This window comes from Sorex araneus, chromosome 8 (assembly GCF_027595985.1).
Source record: "Sorex araneus isolate mSorAra2 chromosome 8, mSorAra2.pri, whole genome shotgun sequence".
Classification (NCBI taxonomy): domain Eukaryota; kingdom Metazoa; phylum Chordata; class Mammalia; order Eulipotyphla; family Soricidae; genus Sorex; species Sorex araneus.
The window spans coordinates 5,585,996-5,604,872 of record NC_073309.1 but is presented as its reverse complement, the minus strand read 5'-3'; the positions used below and the strand labels follow the sequence as shown (position 1 = coordinate 5,604,872).

General features: G+C 54.1%; 1 protein-coding gene across 1 annotated transcript in view; it reads left to right on the top strand.

Annotated features, from left to right (window-relative positions):
* Window positions 1-18,877, top strand: part of VAT1L (vesicle amine transport 1 like) — a 91,733-nt gene that overhangs the window by 21,215 nt on the left and 51,641 nt on the right. Inside the window, exons 2-3 of the mRNA XM_004600511.2 lie at window positions 696-825; window positions 4,828-5,043. Coding sequence (XP_004600568.1) covers window positions 696-825; window positions 4,828-5,043 — 346 coding nt within the window. The remainder of the gene's footprint in view (window positions 1-695; window positions 826-4,827; window positions 5,044-18,877) is intronic.

Below are 18,877 nucleotides of genomic sequence, written 5' to 3'. Positions count from 1 at the left end.
TCGAGTTAGGTCTTCCTTCTCTTTCCTATCCATTGGCTAATGGCCATTGTGTCTGGTTGTCTCCGCGTCTTCACACTTCTTCTGTAAGAGTATCTCTTACCCTTCCGTAAGTGCAAGGAGGGCCACAAACCAGACTCAGCAACCTGCACATTTACAATTGCAAGTAAGCAGGCTCTGAGCGAGAGCCAAGGGGCCTTCTCTGGAATAAGACTTGCTTCTCACCAGCTACGGCTGTTCCCAGGAAAGCCTGGCTGCCATAGCAAGATCACTGGGGGGCGGGGGCTGGAGCAATAGCACAGCAGGTAGGGTGTTTGCCTTGCACACGGTCGACCCGGGTTCGATTCCCAGCATTTCATATGGTCCCCTGAGCACCGCCAGGAGTGATTCCTGAGTGCATGAGCCAGGAGTAACCCCTGTGCATCGCCAGGTGTGACCCAAAAAGCAAAAATAAATAGCTAAATAAATAAATTTTTTTAAAAAAGGAAAGATCGCTGGGTTTTCTCTCTATTGGTGAGACTAGATTTGCTTGAAATGATGTTACCCTTAGGAACCCTTGGCCAGGGGTTAAAAAAAAGGGGGGGGGAATGGAACGATGCAGGGGAGAGAGGGCAAAGAAGAAAGCCAAGCCACGCCGGGCCCGTAGTGCGTTTGAATCCCATTTTGAAGTTTTCTCTATTTCCTTTTGCCCCTCACAGTGGCTTAAACTTCATTGACTTGATGGTGCGACAAGGGAATATCGACAACCCCCCGAAGACACCCCTGGTGCCCGGGTTTGAGTGTTCCGGGATCGTGGAGGCGCTGGGGGACAGCGTGAAAGGCTACGAGGTAAGGTTCTAACTTGGGGTGGAAAAATTCATATTTGTGTGAAATTTGTCAAGATGATAAAAGATTGCACAGATGGCTTGGAAATGATCTGTGATGTCCACTGCCATGGTTATCCTGTGATCTGGGCCTTATTGCAGTGTTTGTAAATGATAAGCACTTCCCGATGACCCGTGCCTTTCTCCTGTACTGTCTTGGTCACTCTGACAGCAGCTGACGAAGTGGTGGGTTCATGCTGGATTCATGCTGTACAGCTGATCACATCTGAGCTCACTTTAACTAAGCGTATTACTCTCTGCTCCCACCCCGGGTCTCTCTCCCCATCACACCAGGCTGGGAAAAAGATCAATGGCAAAATACAAAGGTTGGGGAGAAAGGCATTCTATAGTTTATGATCCAGTTCTTTTAAACATATCCTGACTAATGCATCTAAGCAATAATTTACAAAGCATTCTCTCAGGCACTGGGGAAGTAACAGTTTTGGATGAAGATTTTGAAGCCAAAGGTAGAGAAATTGACAATGGGAATGAATCAATCATGGGTTGAGGCTTTGGAAGGAGGATAATGGAGGAAAAAGGTTATTATATTGTTCTACTGTGCAGGTTCAAAATTCTCTGCAATAATTTTTGTTAATCAGTGAAGTGATCTATGGCCTTTCCTACCGTTATCCCAGAAACAAAACAGAATTGGGTCTATAAAACGAAAAAGCTGTGGGCAAATCAATCGCACGAAATTGTGGTCGTTTGGGGTCAGAAAAACCAATGGAAATCAGGTACAAGAGCTCTTACTCATAACTAAGTGCTTCCCCAGGAGGGAGGTGAGTGAAGGGAACGTTTAAGACTACCACAACCAGAAACGTGGGCAAGTGATCTTTTCCAGCCTTCCCCTACGAGGTTAACTATTGTTAGTCTCCTCTTAGATAGGAGCTTGAGAGGCATTTGGTCACTTCCCACGAGGTCAGAGAGGGGGTCAGTAGCGGTCGCACCTGAATTCGAATCACCAGAGTGTTTTGACTCTTCTTTCATCCTGTGATCTTGACCCCTGCTCCCAACCTTGATCTATTTTGTTACTAAATGCAGAATGATAAATCCTGCCAAGTGCAATGTCCAGATGCCCTTGGAACTGAATGCAAGCTCCTTCTCTCTGCCTCTCAGGCTTCACAGACTCTGAAAATATCAATATGCCCCAAACCCCCGATGATGAATGCTTGGCTTTCTCATCCCACTTAGCAGAATTTTTGTCAATGGTTTCCAGATAATACCAAATAGAAATATGGAGCGAGGAGATGCAGGTGGTCTTTGTTTCCTCCTTTGCTTTCATACAACTTTACATTTTCTGTCCTCAGGTAAGCAATAGAAGGAGAGAGAGTGCCTTCTCTCCTGGATGTGCTCCATGTAAGAAAGGTTATCTGTTCCTCATTCCTCCATATGACCCCAGAGGAAAAGCTGGCATGCTCACTCTATTCATTCCCGAGCATCAGATAAATTCCTCATGGTCTGAGGGTGTCACTGTGATTCACCCTGTGGTTGGCCTTGCTTCAGAGCAAGGATCAACTGCATGATGACAGCGTTTCCCTAATCTAGATTTTTTCGTCTCGCTAGTCAGTGCAGACGTGCTTTTTATCAAAGACCCTCTTCTCCTGCCCCACTCCACTCCCCAGCCAGTCCGATGATTGTCAACCTCACAGGTACGAGCGGCCACCTGGAGGCTCCCTGTCAGGATGTCACTTGGGAGTGCACCAATGCCTAGAGTGCCCGTGTAACAGGACTTCAGGACTCTAGATGTGTCGGAGCTGGAATTCCGTGCAAGAGCACGCAGAATGGCCCTCGTGGTTTGATCCATTGCCAGGGAGGTTGGAAAAGTTGTAGCCAGAGGCTTTACAGTAAAGCGATGATTTGAGCTCAGTGGCCCAGGATTAATTTCCTTTTCTGGGCAGACTCAAATAAATGAAGGGCATTGCATTTTTTTTTTTAAGTGAACTCTGAGCTTGGGGTTGATCAGCTGTGTGAGGCACTTCTGCCATTTTGATAAAGAAATAGAAGGGTGTGTGGTGTGCTGAACGCCTGTAGGGCCGGCCCACTTGGCCAGGACAGTGGGGGAAGAGTGGCCAGTGAGATTTCTGAAGCCACCGTTTGGCGTCTTCATCCCCGCCTTGCTGTCTGTGTCTTCATTAGACAGCTAGTCCTTCTGCTTTGCCAAATATAATGGGACTATATTTAGCATTCGATCATTAGACTGTGAGCTCCACGAGATCAGGAATCAATCTGTTCTTGTTGAGAGTTAACATTGATTGCTCGATTGCTCTTCCTGCGTTTTCTCTGCACCCTGCCAACTGCATCGCATGCACACTGTGTCATTTAATCATTCGAAGGACTTTCCCCCCTAATATTGTTGCCATTTTAAAACCGAGGAAACGGAGATTTTGAGAATGGAATTAATAGGCCCAGACCTGGCGGTCTCCCCCCTACCTTGCACACTCTTTTATAACTGCCGTCTTTTTTTCCGAGCTCTTCTCTGTGATACACTAATCAGTTATGTGTGCCTGTCACCAAGCTCTCTGGATTTAACTCCTGGCCCAGCCACTCTCTAGCTACATAACCTTGGGCATGTGCTTTCATCTTCTGGCTTCAGTTTATATGTCTGAAAAATCTCTGGCCATTTATCTCTGATAGATCTCACAGGAGGCTTTTATTCGTGTTGTTGTTAGGTAAAGGAGGCCTGCTAGCTGCAGCAAAAAATAAATCGAATCAGCCCTAAAATTATCCATGAACATGACAGGAACGTACATGAAATGCATTTATTGATTGGGAATTCACTACGATCCCGTAGCAATTTGAATATTGACTTTAAGAGCTATAGTCCAGGAAACCAGCGGATCAGGTAGCAGACTCGTTCAATTTACCCAGCACCTTTAAGCTTTTAGTGTTTCCCTCCCTTACTTCTATTTACCTTTAATGATAATACGCTAGGAAATCGGATGCTAGCATGCCATCATGAGCACTTGAAAGCGTTTCTTTAAACACCTCTCTCCTCTTGTCTATGAAAAAAACCTGATTTAAAAAATAAGCAGTATTCAGCTCTGTCTTCACAGGGAGACTTTGTTAAGATTGGATGAGTCAGAACATGTGACCCCCTTAGGACAATGGCTGCCATATAATATGTGTTCAAAAATAGATGTTACTTAGGCACTCCATCTCGCCCAAGTCTGAATGTTCTGGAACAGTCCCTGCACTTGGATTTACGGCTCTTCTGAGGCACCTTGTCTCAGAACCTTGGCAGTCAGCCCTGCAGCGTTAACCTTTGATGCAAATGCCACAATGAGGCAGCCTGGCAGGGAATCCATCTGGGGCGGCAGAAGACAAAGGAGCATCGATTTTACTCCAGCTCTGCCCCTTTAACCTGACTCATAGCGATGTTTTCTTCAGCTCTGAGACAGAGCAATTAGCTGCCAGGCGGAGTCAGTAAAAATACCTTCCGCCTTGAGTATGCCACAGGATGTGATGGGATGAGCGTTGTATGCATTATGCTCACGAAGAGAGATGGCCAGGCCCTGAGAGATGGCACAGCGGGTAGGATGCTGGCTTTACATGTGGCTGCCCTGGGTTCGATCCCCAGCTTCCCATATGGTCCCCCTGCACTACCAGGAATAATTCCTGAGTGCAGAGTGAGAAGTAACTCCAGAACACCACTATATATGGTCCCCAAATCAAAAACAAATAAACAAAAGAGAGCTCTTCTAAGGCACCTTGTGCCCCAGAGAGAGAGGTCCAACCTGACTTTTGTGGCCCTGGAACGCTTTCATGAATGTGCCTCCGAGCACCTCCAGTGCCTTGAAACTGCGAGGCAGGGGAGGGGAGGCGGGTCCGAGGGCTGTCTTTGAGGTGGCGTGATGGCTAAACTCAAGCCGCACTCGTCACCATTGTCGTCAGAGTCTTAAGAGTCTATAGAAACCCCCCCAGGGACGAGGGCAAAGACGCCACTGACCCCACGTATCTCTATGCCCAGATCGGGGACCGAGTCATGGCATTTGTCAATTACAACGCCTGGGCCGAGGTGGTCTGCACCCCCGTGGAGTTCGTCTACAAGATCCCGGACGACATGAGCTTCCCCGAGGCCGCCGCCTTCCCCATGAACTTCGTCACGGCCTACATGATGCTCTTTGAAGTGGCCAACCTCCGGGAAGGGATGTCCGTGCTGGTGCACTCGGCGGGCGGCGGCGTGGTAAGTCGCCTCCTCGGGAGGCCTCTTCCTCCATAACTGGTACCCAGGACACCTGCGAGAACCGTGCCCGTGGGCAGGGGTGATGTCTGTGCTTCCGGTGGAGCTGGCCTGGATGGCAGAGCCCAGCTTGGATGCATGTGTGTCCCCGAAGCTTGGAAAGCTCTCCCCCATGGCATGGTTAGGGCATCGGGGGTCTCAGAGGGGGGATCCCTGGAGAGGCACTTTCGGGCTTGGCATCTCAGGGTCGTGTTGGGAGATGCCTCGGTCACGTGGCACTTCTCATCTGGGCCACAGAAATGGCGGATGGTGAGCTTTGGCCATCAGGGCCATGGGCTAGAGATGGCCCCAATATCGGTGACCTCCAGACTCACTGATATTCTGACCTATTTTCTTCAGTGGGAGGGAGGGAGATGGAGCTGGTGTTACCTCGCTGGGAACTGCACCTAACTGGGAGTAGGCCCACCAGAGTGGTCACCTCTGCAGATGTCGTCCATCGGGTGTGTCTGTGACAACGGGGGAAATGATGGGGATGGAAATTCTGCTCTGGTGTTCAGAGATGGCAGAAATATCCTCCTCGGTTGCTGTGCCTGATGTTAGGTTTGGATCACCTGCCTACTCCTTGGCAACGTCACAGTCCTGTTAGGGTTTGCTGGGGTCGGACTATTGCCTTTCCGAACATAAGATGTGTTATCACGAGTCCAACCAATGTTTGTTGGATACACCGTATGTTCAGATGGTTTGATGAACTCAGGAATAAACGAATGGGGAGGTCCCTCGTGATTCTGTGGTTGCAGGGACTCAGAAACGGTCTCTCTGGTGGGGTCCCTCTTGAAGCTGTCTGACAGGAAGTTCTGCTTGCACTGACATTGTTTCACCCTAGTATTCTACGACTGTTAAAACCTGAGTGTATAAAGCACATTGCTCTTTTTTCCCTTTTCAAGAAGACTAGCTCACACACAAATATAGGAAGGCAAAGGCATGAAACTTAAGGAATGCCTTAAGAAGAATATCTTTAATCCCTTTAGCAAATTTGCTGATGTCTTTTGACCATGAGTAAAGATATAATAAAAGTTAAACATTCCTTAGAAAAGAAATGGATTTCAGTGCCACTGAATCTGCTAGCAGCAAGCAAGTCATTTAGAATGTTGACATTTATGATCTCTGTGGAGTGTGCACGGCATGTAAAGTGTTGGAGACTTGATTTCATGTCATCAACGAAACACCAGTCTTTACAGTGGGGCCGCACCCGGTTCTGCTGAGAGCTTTGTGCCAGCCACGGGCATTGGTTGGTATTTTTCTTTCATTTGTAAAATAATTTTTATTTCTGGAACGAAGATTAAGTAGGTGAAGGGCATGCATCTCAAAATAAAAAAAAAGGGGGGGAAATAATCTCAGGAAGTAGAAGTTTTTACCATTCTGAGCTTCCAGTTGCTCCAAGAATAAGAAGGAAGATGAAACGAAGGAGAGAGACGGGGAAGGACCGGGAGGACAGAACTAGTGCATGTTCTGCCGGATTGGGTGACCTGAGGTTGGTGGAAGCTGGCAGCAGTCTTGGCTCTGAGCTTCCTACTAGTGAGAGAGACCAGCCAGGTGAGACCCATCAATCTGTGTGGGGTTCATCTAGTGGAAACAAACCAGTTACTGGGGAGGCCCCTGAGGAGGTTTCTGACGTTCCTCTGGTCTTTCTCCTATAGAGCATACTGGGATAATGTGGACATCCTCAGCCAAGTAGTTAGAGTATGTGCCACAGTTTCATGCCCGGGGCTTACTCCTGGCTCTCAGCTCAGAGGTCTGGGCACAGAAGGTGCCCAGGGGGCCATATGGGGTTATAAGGGTTGACCCTGGTGAACCCAGTGCAATCTCGGGCTATCTCTCTGCCTCCTGGAGTTTTTTCTTAGAGTGTCCCCGTAATGGAGTCAGATGGCACACGGCCGAGCAAACTTTAGAGACAGTGAATCTACCGGGATGTGCTGTGGCTTGAGTGCCCAGGTGTCAGAGAACCGTGTCTCCGTGACCAGCCTCCCCCAGCTAAGATCTGATCGGTGGCATCCAGCATTCAGACAGAGCAAGGTTACCGTCAGAGGAAAAACTTTCAGCCCAGTGCAATCCGTGTCTGTGAACACTCCCCTAAGTGGGTTAGTACCATTTTACACAAACCAAGGCATCCCGTGCGGGCCTGATTCATCCCACCGTCCCAAATGAAAAGACCAGCAAGTACTCCCAGGTGTAACTAGGTGCATCCCAGGAAGACAATGGGTCCCCAATCTCTTGGTAGAGGGAAGGCCCTGGTAGAGTAGTTTTGATACATTTGAGGTGTTGTCCTGGGGAGGCATGGAAGGGTTCCCGTCACTCTGGGCAAGGCTGAGAAGACCAGCTTGGGCTGCACGCTGTTTGCCAGGCAGGATAAAGGCCTCCCATGAACACCCACCTCCTAACCCCTGACCCCTGTGAGTATGGCACTCACATGGTGGCTGAGACTAAGGCAAGGCCCTTGAGGAGAGATCCGTTGAAATTATCAACGTCATCACAAGCGTGTTTGCTGAAAGCGGGGACCAAACAGGCCAGAAGTAAATTCACTGCTGGCTTGGATGATGTAGCCCCTGTCGGCGAGTAGATTCTGGAAGGAAATAGATTCTTCCCCTGCCCGTGCCTGGGCCTCAGCCTGGTAAAACCCATTTTGTATTTTCATTGTCTGGAACTATAATAAATCTGCCCAGCACTGGGGTGATTGGTTCTAGCAGCGACCAGAAGAGATCTGATCGCCGTGGAGGGTTCAGCGGGGGTGGAAGGGAACAGAAGCAGCAAGAAGCCCAGCTACGATTCATCACCTAACCAAGCTGATGCCAAATTCCCTTTGCACGGAGCCTTCTAGAAGTTGTGAAGACCCAAGTAATTCATTCCTTTGTTTAATCGGTAGCTGTTCCAGCTCTACCCAGCATGGACTATTGCCATTTTATTTACTTAATCTTTATTTGGGGGGTTTCAGGAATCATACGCAGAGGTGCTCAGGGGTCACTCCTGCTGCTGCTGGGGGAACCTTCCGTGGTCCTGGGGATCAAGCCCCAGCATGATCTCTCTGATTCCAGGTATTGTCATCTTAAAGAGCCAAGATCTTGAGGTCCGGGCACGCATTTCCCATCAGGATGCTGGTACAATAGCAAAGACAATTCCCCTTAGTTAGCAGATGGCCTCCTAAATTGAGTTACTGCGCAGGATGCAGTTTTAAGGGCACCGAGATGTCTGCCTGATTTATGTAGAGGTGGGGAGGGGTGGGATAATGGCCTGCCCCAGACATGCACAGCCTCACCCCGGGCCGCTGTGTGGGGCACTCTGCAGGGCTGGTGACCAAGGCAAGGCACCCCTGAGGGGAGATTACTTGGAGCTGGCGACAGAAACGCCAGTGTGGAGGGAAAGGCTCATAGAGGAGAGGGAAGTCACATGACCCAACGCAGGCAGAGCCCAGGTGCCGACCCCGCTTTGCCCCTTCTTTGAAGACGTCGCATTTCGCTGACACCAGCACCCCCGGGTGATCTGAGGGGTGCGGGCCCCAATCAGAGCTTTAGAACTGGGTTGAAAATGGACTTGCAATTTCTTTTTGAGGATAAGCAAATGGAATCAGCAGCTAGCGGGCGCCCAGGTCAGAAGGCAGGGCCGGGCTGCTATGCCTAGCATGGGCTGCCGGGGGCGTTCAGCCTTTGGATGGGCTGCCGGGGCGTTCAGCCTCTGTTTCTGCACAGCCTCGTTAACACGCGCCATGATTCTGCCCCTGATTCTTCGCGCTGCTGTCTGCCCCTGGCTTGCCGGTTTTCAGAGTCCTGGTACCTGCGTCGCCCTCTTGTCTGATCAGAGAGCGCCAGAGGAGCAGGGAAACAGGACTTAACGCTTTGTTCCGCACACAGGGTAGAAAGGCTGAGACTCGGTCACGAGAGCCCCTTCATTGGGTTGGGGGGGGGTTGCCTTGTGTCTGTGGATCCTTTCAACGGAGAAGGCACGGGAGGGAGGAAGGGAAGAAGGGAGGGAGGAAGGGGCTGCAGGGGGGGCCATGGTGAGACTCCCCCATGTTAGATCTCCCCGCGTGCTGGGGGGCACCCCAGAGGGGCAGCCAGCCCTCGTGTCACATCCTGCTGTGTGGCCCTGCAGGGCGCGTGGGAGCCCTCCGAGGGGAGGGAAGGGAGGACGTGGACTTCTCAGAGAGCTTGTTTCAGCCGAAGTCATCACCGTAGCTGCCAGATCACTAGAGGAGACTGTCTTGTGGGTGACCAAAGCACCGGTGATGCCGAAAAGCACCGGCTCCTACACAGCCAAGTCACAAGCCAGGACTCACCGTCAGCTCTTCCCCTGGGCACGTTCTCCCAGGCTCTGCCATTCGCCCCCTGCCTCCGTCCTCACCCCTCTCTGTCCCCAACCTCCCGGAACCCAGCTCGGGGGAACTCTGCAGAGAACACGCTCTGGCTGGTGTACAAAGCCGGTCACCCCCGCAGCCAACTCCCTGTGCCCTCAAGGGCCACCCAAGAGAGCGGGTGGTCAGTGGGCTTAAAGTCTGGAGCTGAGTTGGGGTGGGGGTAGTGAATGGAACCGGGGTCGTGAGAGGGCTTCTGCCTCTGACCTGACGGGTTGGCAGGTAAATGGACAGGCCTGGAGCTGGCATGGGGGCGAGGGTGGGGCAGGCTTCTGCCTCGAGGCTCGGGACATGGGCCTTGGTCCTTGCTGCCCACCTCTCCCTGCTGTGTCTCGGGCTGGCCCACCGGTGGCCCCAGCATTCCTCTCCCGGGTGGCTGGGCTGCTGCGGGTCCTCCTCCCTGGCTACAGCCCTCCTCACTCTGCTCAGCCACTCAGAGTCCCCCACTCTGTGCACACGCAGGTTGATCACGGCCCATTCAGCGTTTCTCTCTGACTCCCCACCTGGGCATCTTTCCGGATGCCAGTTCCCGGGGCTGGAGCCGCTGGGGTATGGCAGAGACCCTCTATGCACCCCTCTTCCGTGTACCGTGGACGGTAGGCTGGGGGCGGGGCTTGTGTTGGGGGCGGAGCCTATAGCAGCACCTGGTCTCTCACTGTCCTGTCCCCTCCCCACTGAAGTTGATTGATTGATTTTGATTTTGGGGCGGGGGGGGGGGGACACACTCAACTGTGCTCCGCCTTACTCCTGGCTCTGCACTCGGGTCACTCATGGTGGGGCTTGAGGGATCAAACGGGGTGCCAGGGATGGAGCCTGGGTCAGCCGCATGCTGGGCAAGTGTCCAGTCTGTGTACTCTCACTGCCAGTTGGACGGGACGTCTGCCCCAGGGGATAAGAGAAGCTTCTGTCACCTTACCCCGGTGACTGCTGGGCCCTTCCCCAGCTCCCTCAGGAGAGGTGAAGGAAGGCAGAGGGTGGGCCCCCTGGGTGGGCAGTGGGTCCGAGCCCAGCTCCCAGGCGAGCTCCTGGGCTTCTCATGCCCCTGGATGGCAGGACCGCAGTGCCGGACTCACCCTGGCCTGTGTGTGCCCTGCACGTGGGCGGCCACCAGCAGCACTCACGGTGGGAGGCGACGCCAAGCCAGTGTCCTTGGTGACTTACTACTTGTCGCTCTGCGCCTCTGTCCCCTCCCCGCCCCCTACACTGCTCCATTGGCCCAGCCCACACCAGTGTCTGGTGCCCGTCCCCTCCCGAGTGACGTGACATGGCAGCACTCATGGAAACCTAAAAAGCTGCCGCCAGCCCCTCCCCCACCCCGCTCTGCCCTGGAAGAGTCGTTGGCTGAGCGTCAGAGGGCCCCGCGGAGGAGCCCAGACACAAGGGGGAGCCGCCCTGACGGCGATCCAGGCCACTCCTGTCTTCTCAGCCACGTTGGCAGCTCTTGTCCAGGGAGCAACGTCCAGGGTCAGCCCTGGATCCAGCCTGAGCTCTGGCTCAAGGGCAGCCCCTATTCCTGGCCTTGTGGCACCCCCACACACACACACACTCTGTCATGCAGTGGACAGCGATGCTCAGACTGCACCGTCCAGTAAACGCCTGAGCTGGAAACGCGGAGATTCCCCTGCTGGTGTGCAGCCCAGCTGCGGCCTCTGCTTCCCCTCACGCGCTTCCAGACGAGCCCCCGGTCTGTGAAGTGTGGGGCGCGGCCAGGCCTCCCCAGCCCTGGACGGCCTCATTGTTTCCTGTCTGTGGGTGTGGGGGCAATGCGGGCGCCCGCCCTACGTGGTCCTTGTGATCTTGGAGCACTGTGGCCTGGGATCAAGCCCGAGAGCCACTCGGCTGTTGGAGCATCTCAGTTACGATGCTCCTTGTGTCCTAAGGTTCTAACTGGGGTGGGGGGCGGCCGTATACGGAACCCAGAGCTGCAGAGCCAGGGACGCCCCACACGGCAGCTCCTTGGCAGGATTCGGGCAGTGGCCTCGGGCACACCTGTCTCCGGGGATCTGCTCCCTAGAGAGGGAAGCTGCCCACTGCCCACTCCTTCCACTATTCACAGTGGCACAACAGAGCTACTTAGTCCTCTTGGAAGTGTCAGGGTGTTCACCCATCCATCTACCCATCCATCCACCCATCCATCCACCCATCCACCCATCCATCCATCCACCCACCCATCCATCCACCCATCCATCCATCCATCCATCCACCCATCCATCCATCCATCCATCCACCCATCCATCCATCCATCCATCCACCCATCCATCCATCCATCCATCCACCCACCCACCTACCCACCCACCCACCCATCCATCCATCCATCCACCCATCTATCCACCCAACCACCCATCCATCCATCCACCCACCCACCCACCCATCCACCCACCCACCCACCCATCCATCCACCCACCCACCCATCCATCCATCTATCCACCCATCCATCCATCCACCCATCCATCCATCCACCCACCCACTCACCCACCCATCCACCCATTCATCCATCCACCCATTCATCCACCCATCCATTCACCCATCCATCCATCCATCCATCCACCCACCCATCCATCCACCCACCCATCCATCCATCCATCCATCCCCCAGATATGTACCTCCATATCTGTGGATAGACCATGCTGAGCTGGGTGAGTCGAGGGGAGTTCTGTGCTTCCAGCCCCTAACAGAGTTAGGGAGGGAGGGAGTGGCTTGATCTGGTTAAATGAATGAACTTCCCCTGTTCCAGGCAGTGAGCATCTGTGTAACGGAATGAGGTTCAGAATTACAAGTGGCGGATAGGTCAAGTCTGTGAAATTAATGAACAACCGTAGCAGTATCAGGATGTGAACTATGGCAGAGACAGGTACACTGTTTCAAAGAGCTTGTAGACCGTGAAGCAAGCCACTGTGTGGGACTTTCCGGAATACCGGAATGGATTCCACAGACAGCTGTCTCTAGCACGCTGTGGAGCAGGCTGGAGGTCCTGCACTGCCTCCCCAATATTCTCTTTAAAACCTTACTAAGCGTCTGACCTCCTAAACTCGCACCAGAAGGGTTGCAACCCTGACGACCGGTGGTCCCTTTTAAAGAAATAACCAGCTGGTCACAAAGATAGGCAGTTTCTACCTCGAACATCTAGACTTGGTCTCCAATTGTGCTGGATACAAAATATATAGCAGCAGATAAAATAGATTCGGAGTCTGACTTCTGCAAGTTGTCCTCCAAGATCGATGGACTGATCCTTGAAATATAGCTTCAGATAGCCTAGCATCATCCTGGGAAGATGGGGGCTGGTTGGAAGGAATTAGATCCACACAACAGAATATCCCCCCGCCATTCAGCATGTTGACGTTAAAGACTTTTCATGACACACTCCCGGAATGCTCGCTGTATAAGCTCAAGAAGAAAAACAAAACAGCAACTGGGAGATGCACCCAGTGGCATCTCCAGGGTGAATTCAATTCTGTGGATAGCCAAGCATGGATAAAGACATACTGGGACACTCGTGGACCAGAATGAGCTGAATGATGTAGAGTGTTTATTGCTGGGCCATGATGGATAGTTGACATTTCTATAGTTTTGTTTCTTTTCCAAATTCTGTTTTTAACAATGGGAGTGAGTCTGTGTTGTCTGAATAATAAGATGTAAAAAAGGACCTTCAGAAAGATTGGTATCCTCCCTTCTGAAAGGGAAGCTTGGCATCTCCTTCCCTCCCTCTCCGGAGGGATGACTGCCGTATTCAGTGTGTTTGCTGCTTAGGGAAATAATGGCTTTGTTCTTGGCAGGAGTTTTTGGGAGCGAAAAGACAGACAGGAAACTGTGGAGCTGCGAGTTGGTTACCTCTAGCGTTTCAGTTGACTGTGGCCTGTGTAGTGGCTCTCAGCCACGGGAGTCTGTGTGTAGGGAGAGAGACACTTGTCAAATCGAACCCCTCTAAGTGCTGACGTACAGACACATGTTCCTTGAGTTGGATTGTCCTAGTACCCTCCAAGCAACGCACCCCCAGACCTGGGTAGTAACAGACTCATCGTACACTTGGCATTTGGTGTGGCAGAGGGTGGACCTGCCTGCCTGTCCACCAGGTGCCACAGAAATGAGCTGTTGAACACAGGTTCGCCTGCCACACTGGGAACCCAAGAAGCGGAAATGGAAATAGAAGCGATGGCCTTACAAGGGCAGCTGGTTACTGGACAGGAGCAATCCTTCTCCTGTGTCTTGGTGCAAAGAGGTCAGGCCACTGAGGAGTCCTAATATTAAGTGGCGTGACCGAAGAAGAGCGAGGTCACTGGCTGTGTAGAGGCTTCGAGTCGTTGCCAGCTGCGGCTTGGGCAGTAGCGTCACGTCCCTGCATCCGGGCACTGTGTGCTTCTCTGAGTCATCGGAGTGAGCCGTGCCAAACTCAGGTCACGCCCAAGTCAGCTGGCAACACAGACAGGTCTAGAACTGCTGATATTCACGCAGAGGGACCTGGTTGCATGCCCCGTTTAATGCCATATAAGAGGATTTCCGCCCTGCCGTCACCGTTCGCTGGGCGCGGTTGCGTCTGCCAGAGGGAAGAGGCGAAGGGACAGGAGAGGGCCAGGCTGGAGAGGCGCGGATCCACAGCGCGGGACCCACGCGGTAGCAGCAGAGGAATACTAATAAGAGTGCCGGGACACCAAGTCTGTTTCTCATGGGCCGTGCTTCCTAGGGCCAGATAGATGGGGAGGGTGCTCGTAGCACCGCAGAATCACGATCAGGGCGGGACGGGGAAGGGAAGCCGAGCCACGCGGAGTTGTCTGGGAGGACAGCATTAGCTTCTCTGCTCACTCGTGACATCACTCAGGAGGGAGGGGACCCAGCTTCCTAGCCTGGGCCTCGGCCATTTGTAGGTCTGGTGGGGGGGGGCCAGGACAGCCCCGCCCAGTGTACTGAGGAGGCCCAGAAGCCTGTCCCAGGAAGAGGAGGAAGTGGAGGCAAAGGAAGGAGACAAGAAGGAAGAGAAGAGGAAGAGGAAGAGGAGAAGGAGGAGGAGATGAGAGGAAAGAGGGGAGGGAGGGGAGGGAGAGTAGAGAGGAAGAACCCCACAGTGTGGAAGGTAGTAGAGTAGCATTGTGTGTAGGCCTTGGGCAGTGCAAGGGTCTTAACACTCTGGGGGGCGCTCCAGGAAGGCTTCCTGGAAGAGGTGATTTCAAGAGCGTGCAAGTGAACCCACTCAGTGAGCCCTGCTTTGGCCAATCACATCACCCGCTACCTCCTCTGAGGCATACTGACCTCATTTCCCCCCTCTGCCTTCGGACCCCCTCCACCCCACTTTCCAGACAGGGTCCTGGGCTCAGCAGGAAGTGAGGGTCCCAGGGCTGAATCCAACGGGAGACCCTGAGACCTGTCCAGGCTTGTCTTGCCCTGAAGCCTCTGGGTACTCACCGTGCTATTGGCCTTGGCCTTAGGGTCGGGGTGCCCGAATCTGAACCCATCACCCCGTCGCTCCCGTGTCCAGTGCTTTGCCTTCTGGCGCCCGGGGCAGGAGAAGCAGGGGACTTCCGGCATCTTCCAGCCCTTCAGAGCCTATTGTCCTGCTGGACGCATGATGTCTGGGAGGGCAGCAGCCTGTGTGCATGCGTGTGCATGCATGTGCATGTGTTTGCACACGTGTGTGTGTGTGTGTGTGTGTGTGTGTCTAGCCTGCAGCTTGAGAGCACGCACTAGCAGGAAGAGGAAGCCCCCTTCTTGCACCCGGCCACCCGCAGCCTGGCTGGGGTTAGGGCTGGTGGGTCAGACTGGGCAGTGCAGGTTCTGGTCCTGTCTCTGCTGCCCGGAGCCTCAGTTCTCTCACCAGCTGGACGAGGTCTCATGAACGCGCTGCAGTGCCTGGGAGTGGCACGAGCAGAAGCGCGCCAGCTTCCAAAGGCACAAAACTCGGGCTGGCACACGGGCATGGCCACCCCGCCCTGCAGGCGCCCTGGACCCCCACCCAGCTTCTCAGCTGTGTGCCCCTGCAGTGACCTGATGAGCTCAGCACGACGGAGCCGGGAAGCCCCACTGTGTGCTCCAGCCGTGAGCGGGGAACCCAGAGGCTTAGCCGGGGCCCGGGGCCTCCATGCCCCAGCGCCATGGGGGCCACCGGTGGTCACGTTCTCCCCTTGGCTCTCAGCGAACCCCCAGCTCTGATTCTGCCCTTCATCATCTCCGGAGCACGATGCGTCACCCAGAGAAGCATCGTTATCGGTCCTGGGCTGAGCGCCCGCCTTCCCACTCTCCCCTCCTGGGCAATGGGGGTCTCCGGCCTGGCCCCCTCGGCCTCCTTCTCGCCCTCCTTCCCCCGCCCCCACTGGGCCTCGAGCTTCATGCTGTTGGTGTTCTCCGTGGGCGGCCCACATGGGAACCCGGCGTGCGTGTCCCCGGGGAGCTGAGCCACGGGTCCCAGGCTCTCAGCACACGCGTTCCTGGGTGCATGCTCGGTGGCGCCTAGCCGGGGCCGTGGGCTGCCTTTCCTCCCTGCAGGCAGGGTCTGGGGGTCCAGAATGTTCCCCGCCCCACCGGGCGCTATGTGAATTTCCTCCCCACGCAACAGCTGGGTCAAGAGAGCCGTCGGGCAGGGACGCGCCAGCGTCTGCATCTGAGAGCCTGCTCGGAACCCCGCCCTGGATGCCGGAGTGGGTGTCCCCACTGTCCTCTGAGAAGCCACCGCAGGGTGACAGACGCAGGGCAGGGCAAGAAGCACCCCCGGGTCCCCACCCGTACGCCACAGCTCGTTCTGCTCACCAGTGCCCGTCTCTGACCGCACACAGGCCGTGCCCTCCCCGCTGCTGTGGAGGAGAGGGAACCTGGTTCCGTTGGGCGAGGCGGGCCACACCGGCAGTGCTGGGGCATCTTACACAGTTCCAAGGGGCAGACTGGCCGGCCACGTGCAAGGCCAGCACCTTCGCCCTGTACTATCTCTCTGGCCCTGGTGGCTTCGTGCTGCCTCTCAGGGCAGGGCATGATCATCTCTCCAGGAATTCCCCTCGGGAGTGACCAAACTCTCAACCAGGCTTCTAATTTCAGGGCCGTTTAGCTGAATCCACAAGAGCTAAGCTTCTTGTGTATGAGTATGTGTTTGTGTGTATTTGTATGCGTGCATGTGTGTATACATGTGCATGTGTGTATGCATATGTGTGAGCACATGTGTGCATACATATGTGTGCATATTTGTGAGTGCACACGTGTGTTGCTTATGTGTATGCATGCATACATGCATGCGTGTGTATGTTTGTGTGTATGTGCATATGTGCATTTGTGTGCGGGTTATGTGTGTGCATGCTTATGTGTGTGCATGCATGTGTTTGTGTATGCATGTTTGTGTGTGCATACGTGCATGTGTGCATGTATGTGTGCATTCGTGTGTATGTGTGTGTGTGAGACGTCATGGATCTCCTGCCCCTGGCTTTCCTAGCACAGGCAGGTGCAGGACCCCACGCAGCTCCCTGGCAGGGGCTGCCCCTGATTTCCCACTGTCTGGGCTTGGCCTGAGGGAACCGCAGTCGCCCTCGGGATCAGGAAGGTCGAATCTGTTCGGTCCCTGCGGACCAGCACTGTCTGGAGGGGAGCCAGGAGGGCTTCGTGCATGAGGTCAAGGCTCCCGGCCTCTCCTAGACTTAAGACAGGGCCGTGGACTGCAAGTGTGGGGCCTGGCCTCGACTCCTGGGGGGACAATAAATAAGTCCCTGCTCTTCTTTGAACCCGTTTCTGGGCAGAGAAGGGAAAGGGAAACATTTCTGTTTCTCTCATGAGTTCAGGTAGAAAGAGAGGCTTTAGCGACATCTCCCCTCTGTGGGGACAGAGGCAGCTGCTGCTGGCTTAGCTGTGCCCCCCCGGGGGGGGTGGCCCTAAGCATAGCCCTTACTCAGAGGGATCAGGAAATCAGTAAGAAACAAGTGCATCCACGTGAATCAGAGAAGGGCCCGTCCGATCTGTTTCATTTGCTGGGCCCGCAGGTAAACCATAAAACCTGTTTTCTGTTCGGAAATCATTTCGTATTCCAGAAATGTTGATTGCGTCTCTGGGGACGGAGCGGGCCGAGGGTAAACGAGAGGCTGTGTTTGAACTCACCCGGGAGCTGCGGAGACAGCCAGCAGATTTCCGATAAATGGGAAGGAAGCGCTTCTCCGCTTAAATCCCGAGCGCTGAGCCTTGTTTACTTTAGAAAACCACCCAGCAGCTTGCGGGGCCCACACACCGCCTCCGCGAGTGAACAGAGGCAGGAGAGGGAGCCGGGAGATGAGCGTCCCGCCCCAAGACACTGCGGAGTGACACGGAGTAATGGGTAACAGCGCACTGGGCACCACACTGCTAGGACCATTCCCACCGCCCGGCCCACTCTGTAAGGTAGCCAGGGTGCTGCCTGTTTGCCAGATAATATTGATTATGCAGACACTTTACTAATACCAAATGCCAATTGCATAGTCTAGTTATAACCACATATTGGTTACATATCTCATTTCAGCACACTCACATATTCTATCAGTGTCAGTGTGTAAGTAACCCAGCATCCTGTGTGATTTTAGTTCACTACCGTATCTTTCTCTTTCATCTAGAAGGGAGGGACCTGGGGAGATGGTACCACGCAGCTGACCCTGGTTCAATCCTGATTCCCGGCTCTGCATATGGTTCCTCAGGACTGCTGAAAGCGACCCCATAGCACAAACTAATGTCCATGCAGCCCCCCCCCCGCCACCCCAACCCTAAATAGAAACGGATTAGAGACTGGGTAATTTATTAAGGACTTTATTCCCACTTATAATAATAGCACTATAGCACTGTCATCCCGTTGTTCACTGATTTGCTCGAGCAGGCACCAGTAACGTCTCCATTGTGAGACTTGTTACTGTTTTTGGCATATCAAATACACCACGGGTAGCTTGCCAGGATCTTCTGTGCGGGCGGGAAACTCTTGGTAGCTTGCCGGGCTCTCCAAGAGGGATGGAGGAATAGAACCCAGGTTGGCCGTGTGCAAGGAAAATGCCCTACCCGCTGTGCTATCGCTCCAGTCCTTATAATACCAGAGGAGTCAGAAATCTGCAGATGGGGAAGTCAGTTTCCCATTACCCTCCCCCTCTCACAGACGCTGAGGTGCGCCTCCCATTGTCCCCCCCTTCTCCTTCGCCTCCCATCCACTTCCTGCACTTTGCCAGCCTGTCAGGGGCTGGCCTGGGCCCTGGGGTCCAAAGCCCTGTGGGACCAAGGCCATGGAGAATGTCTATCTTGTCCACTTTCTGTCCTGGAAGGTTCTAGGTCCTGCTAGAGCTCATCGAAGTTCCCCTGGGGCTGCAGTGAGCAGCAGTGGCCCCTGCGTGAGAGGACAGGTCTGTGGTGGAACAGGAGGAAGCGAGGCACTGTGTGGATGCGGGCGGGCAGGGAGGCTTCTGGAAGAGGGACTTTATTAGGGGGGCGGCGGGGAGGGAAAGTTTGGGCCACTGCGGCTATGCT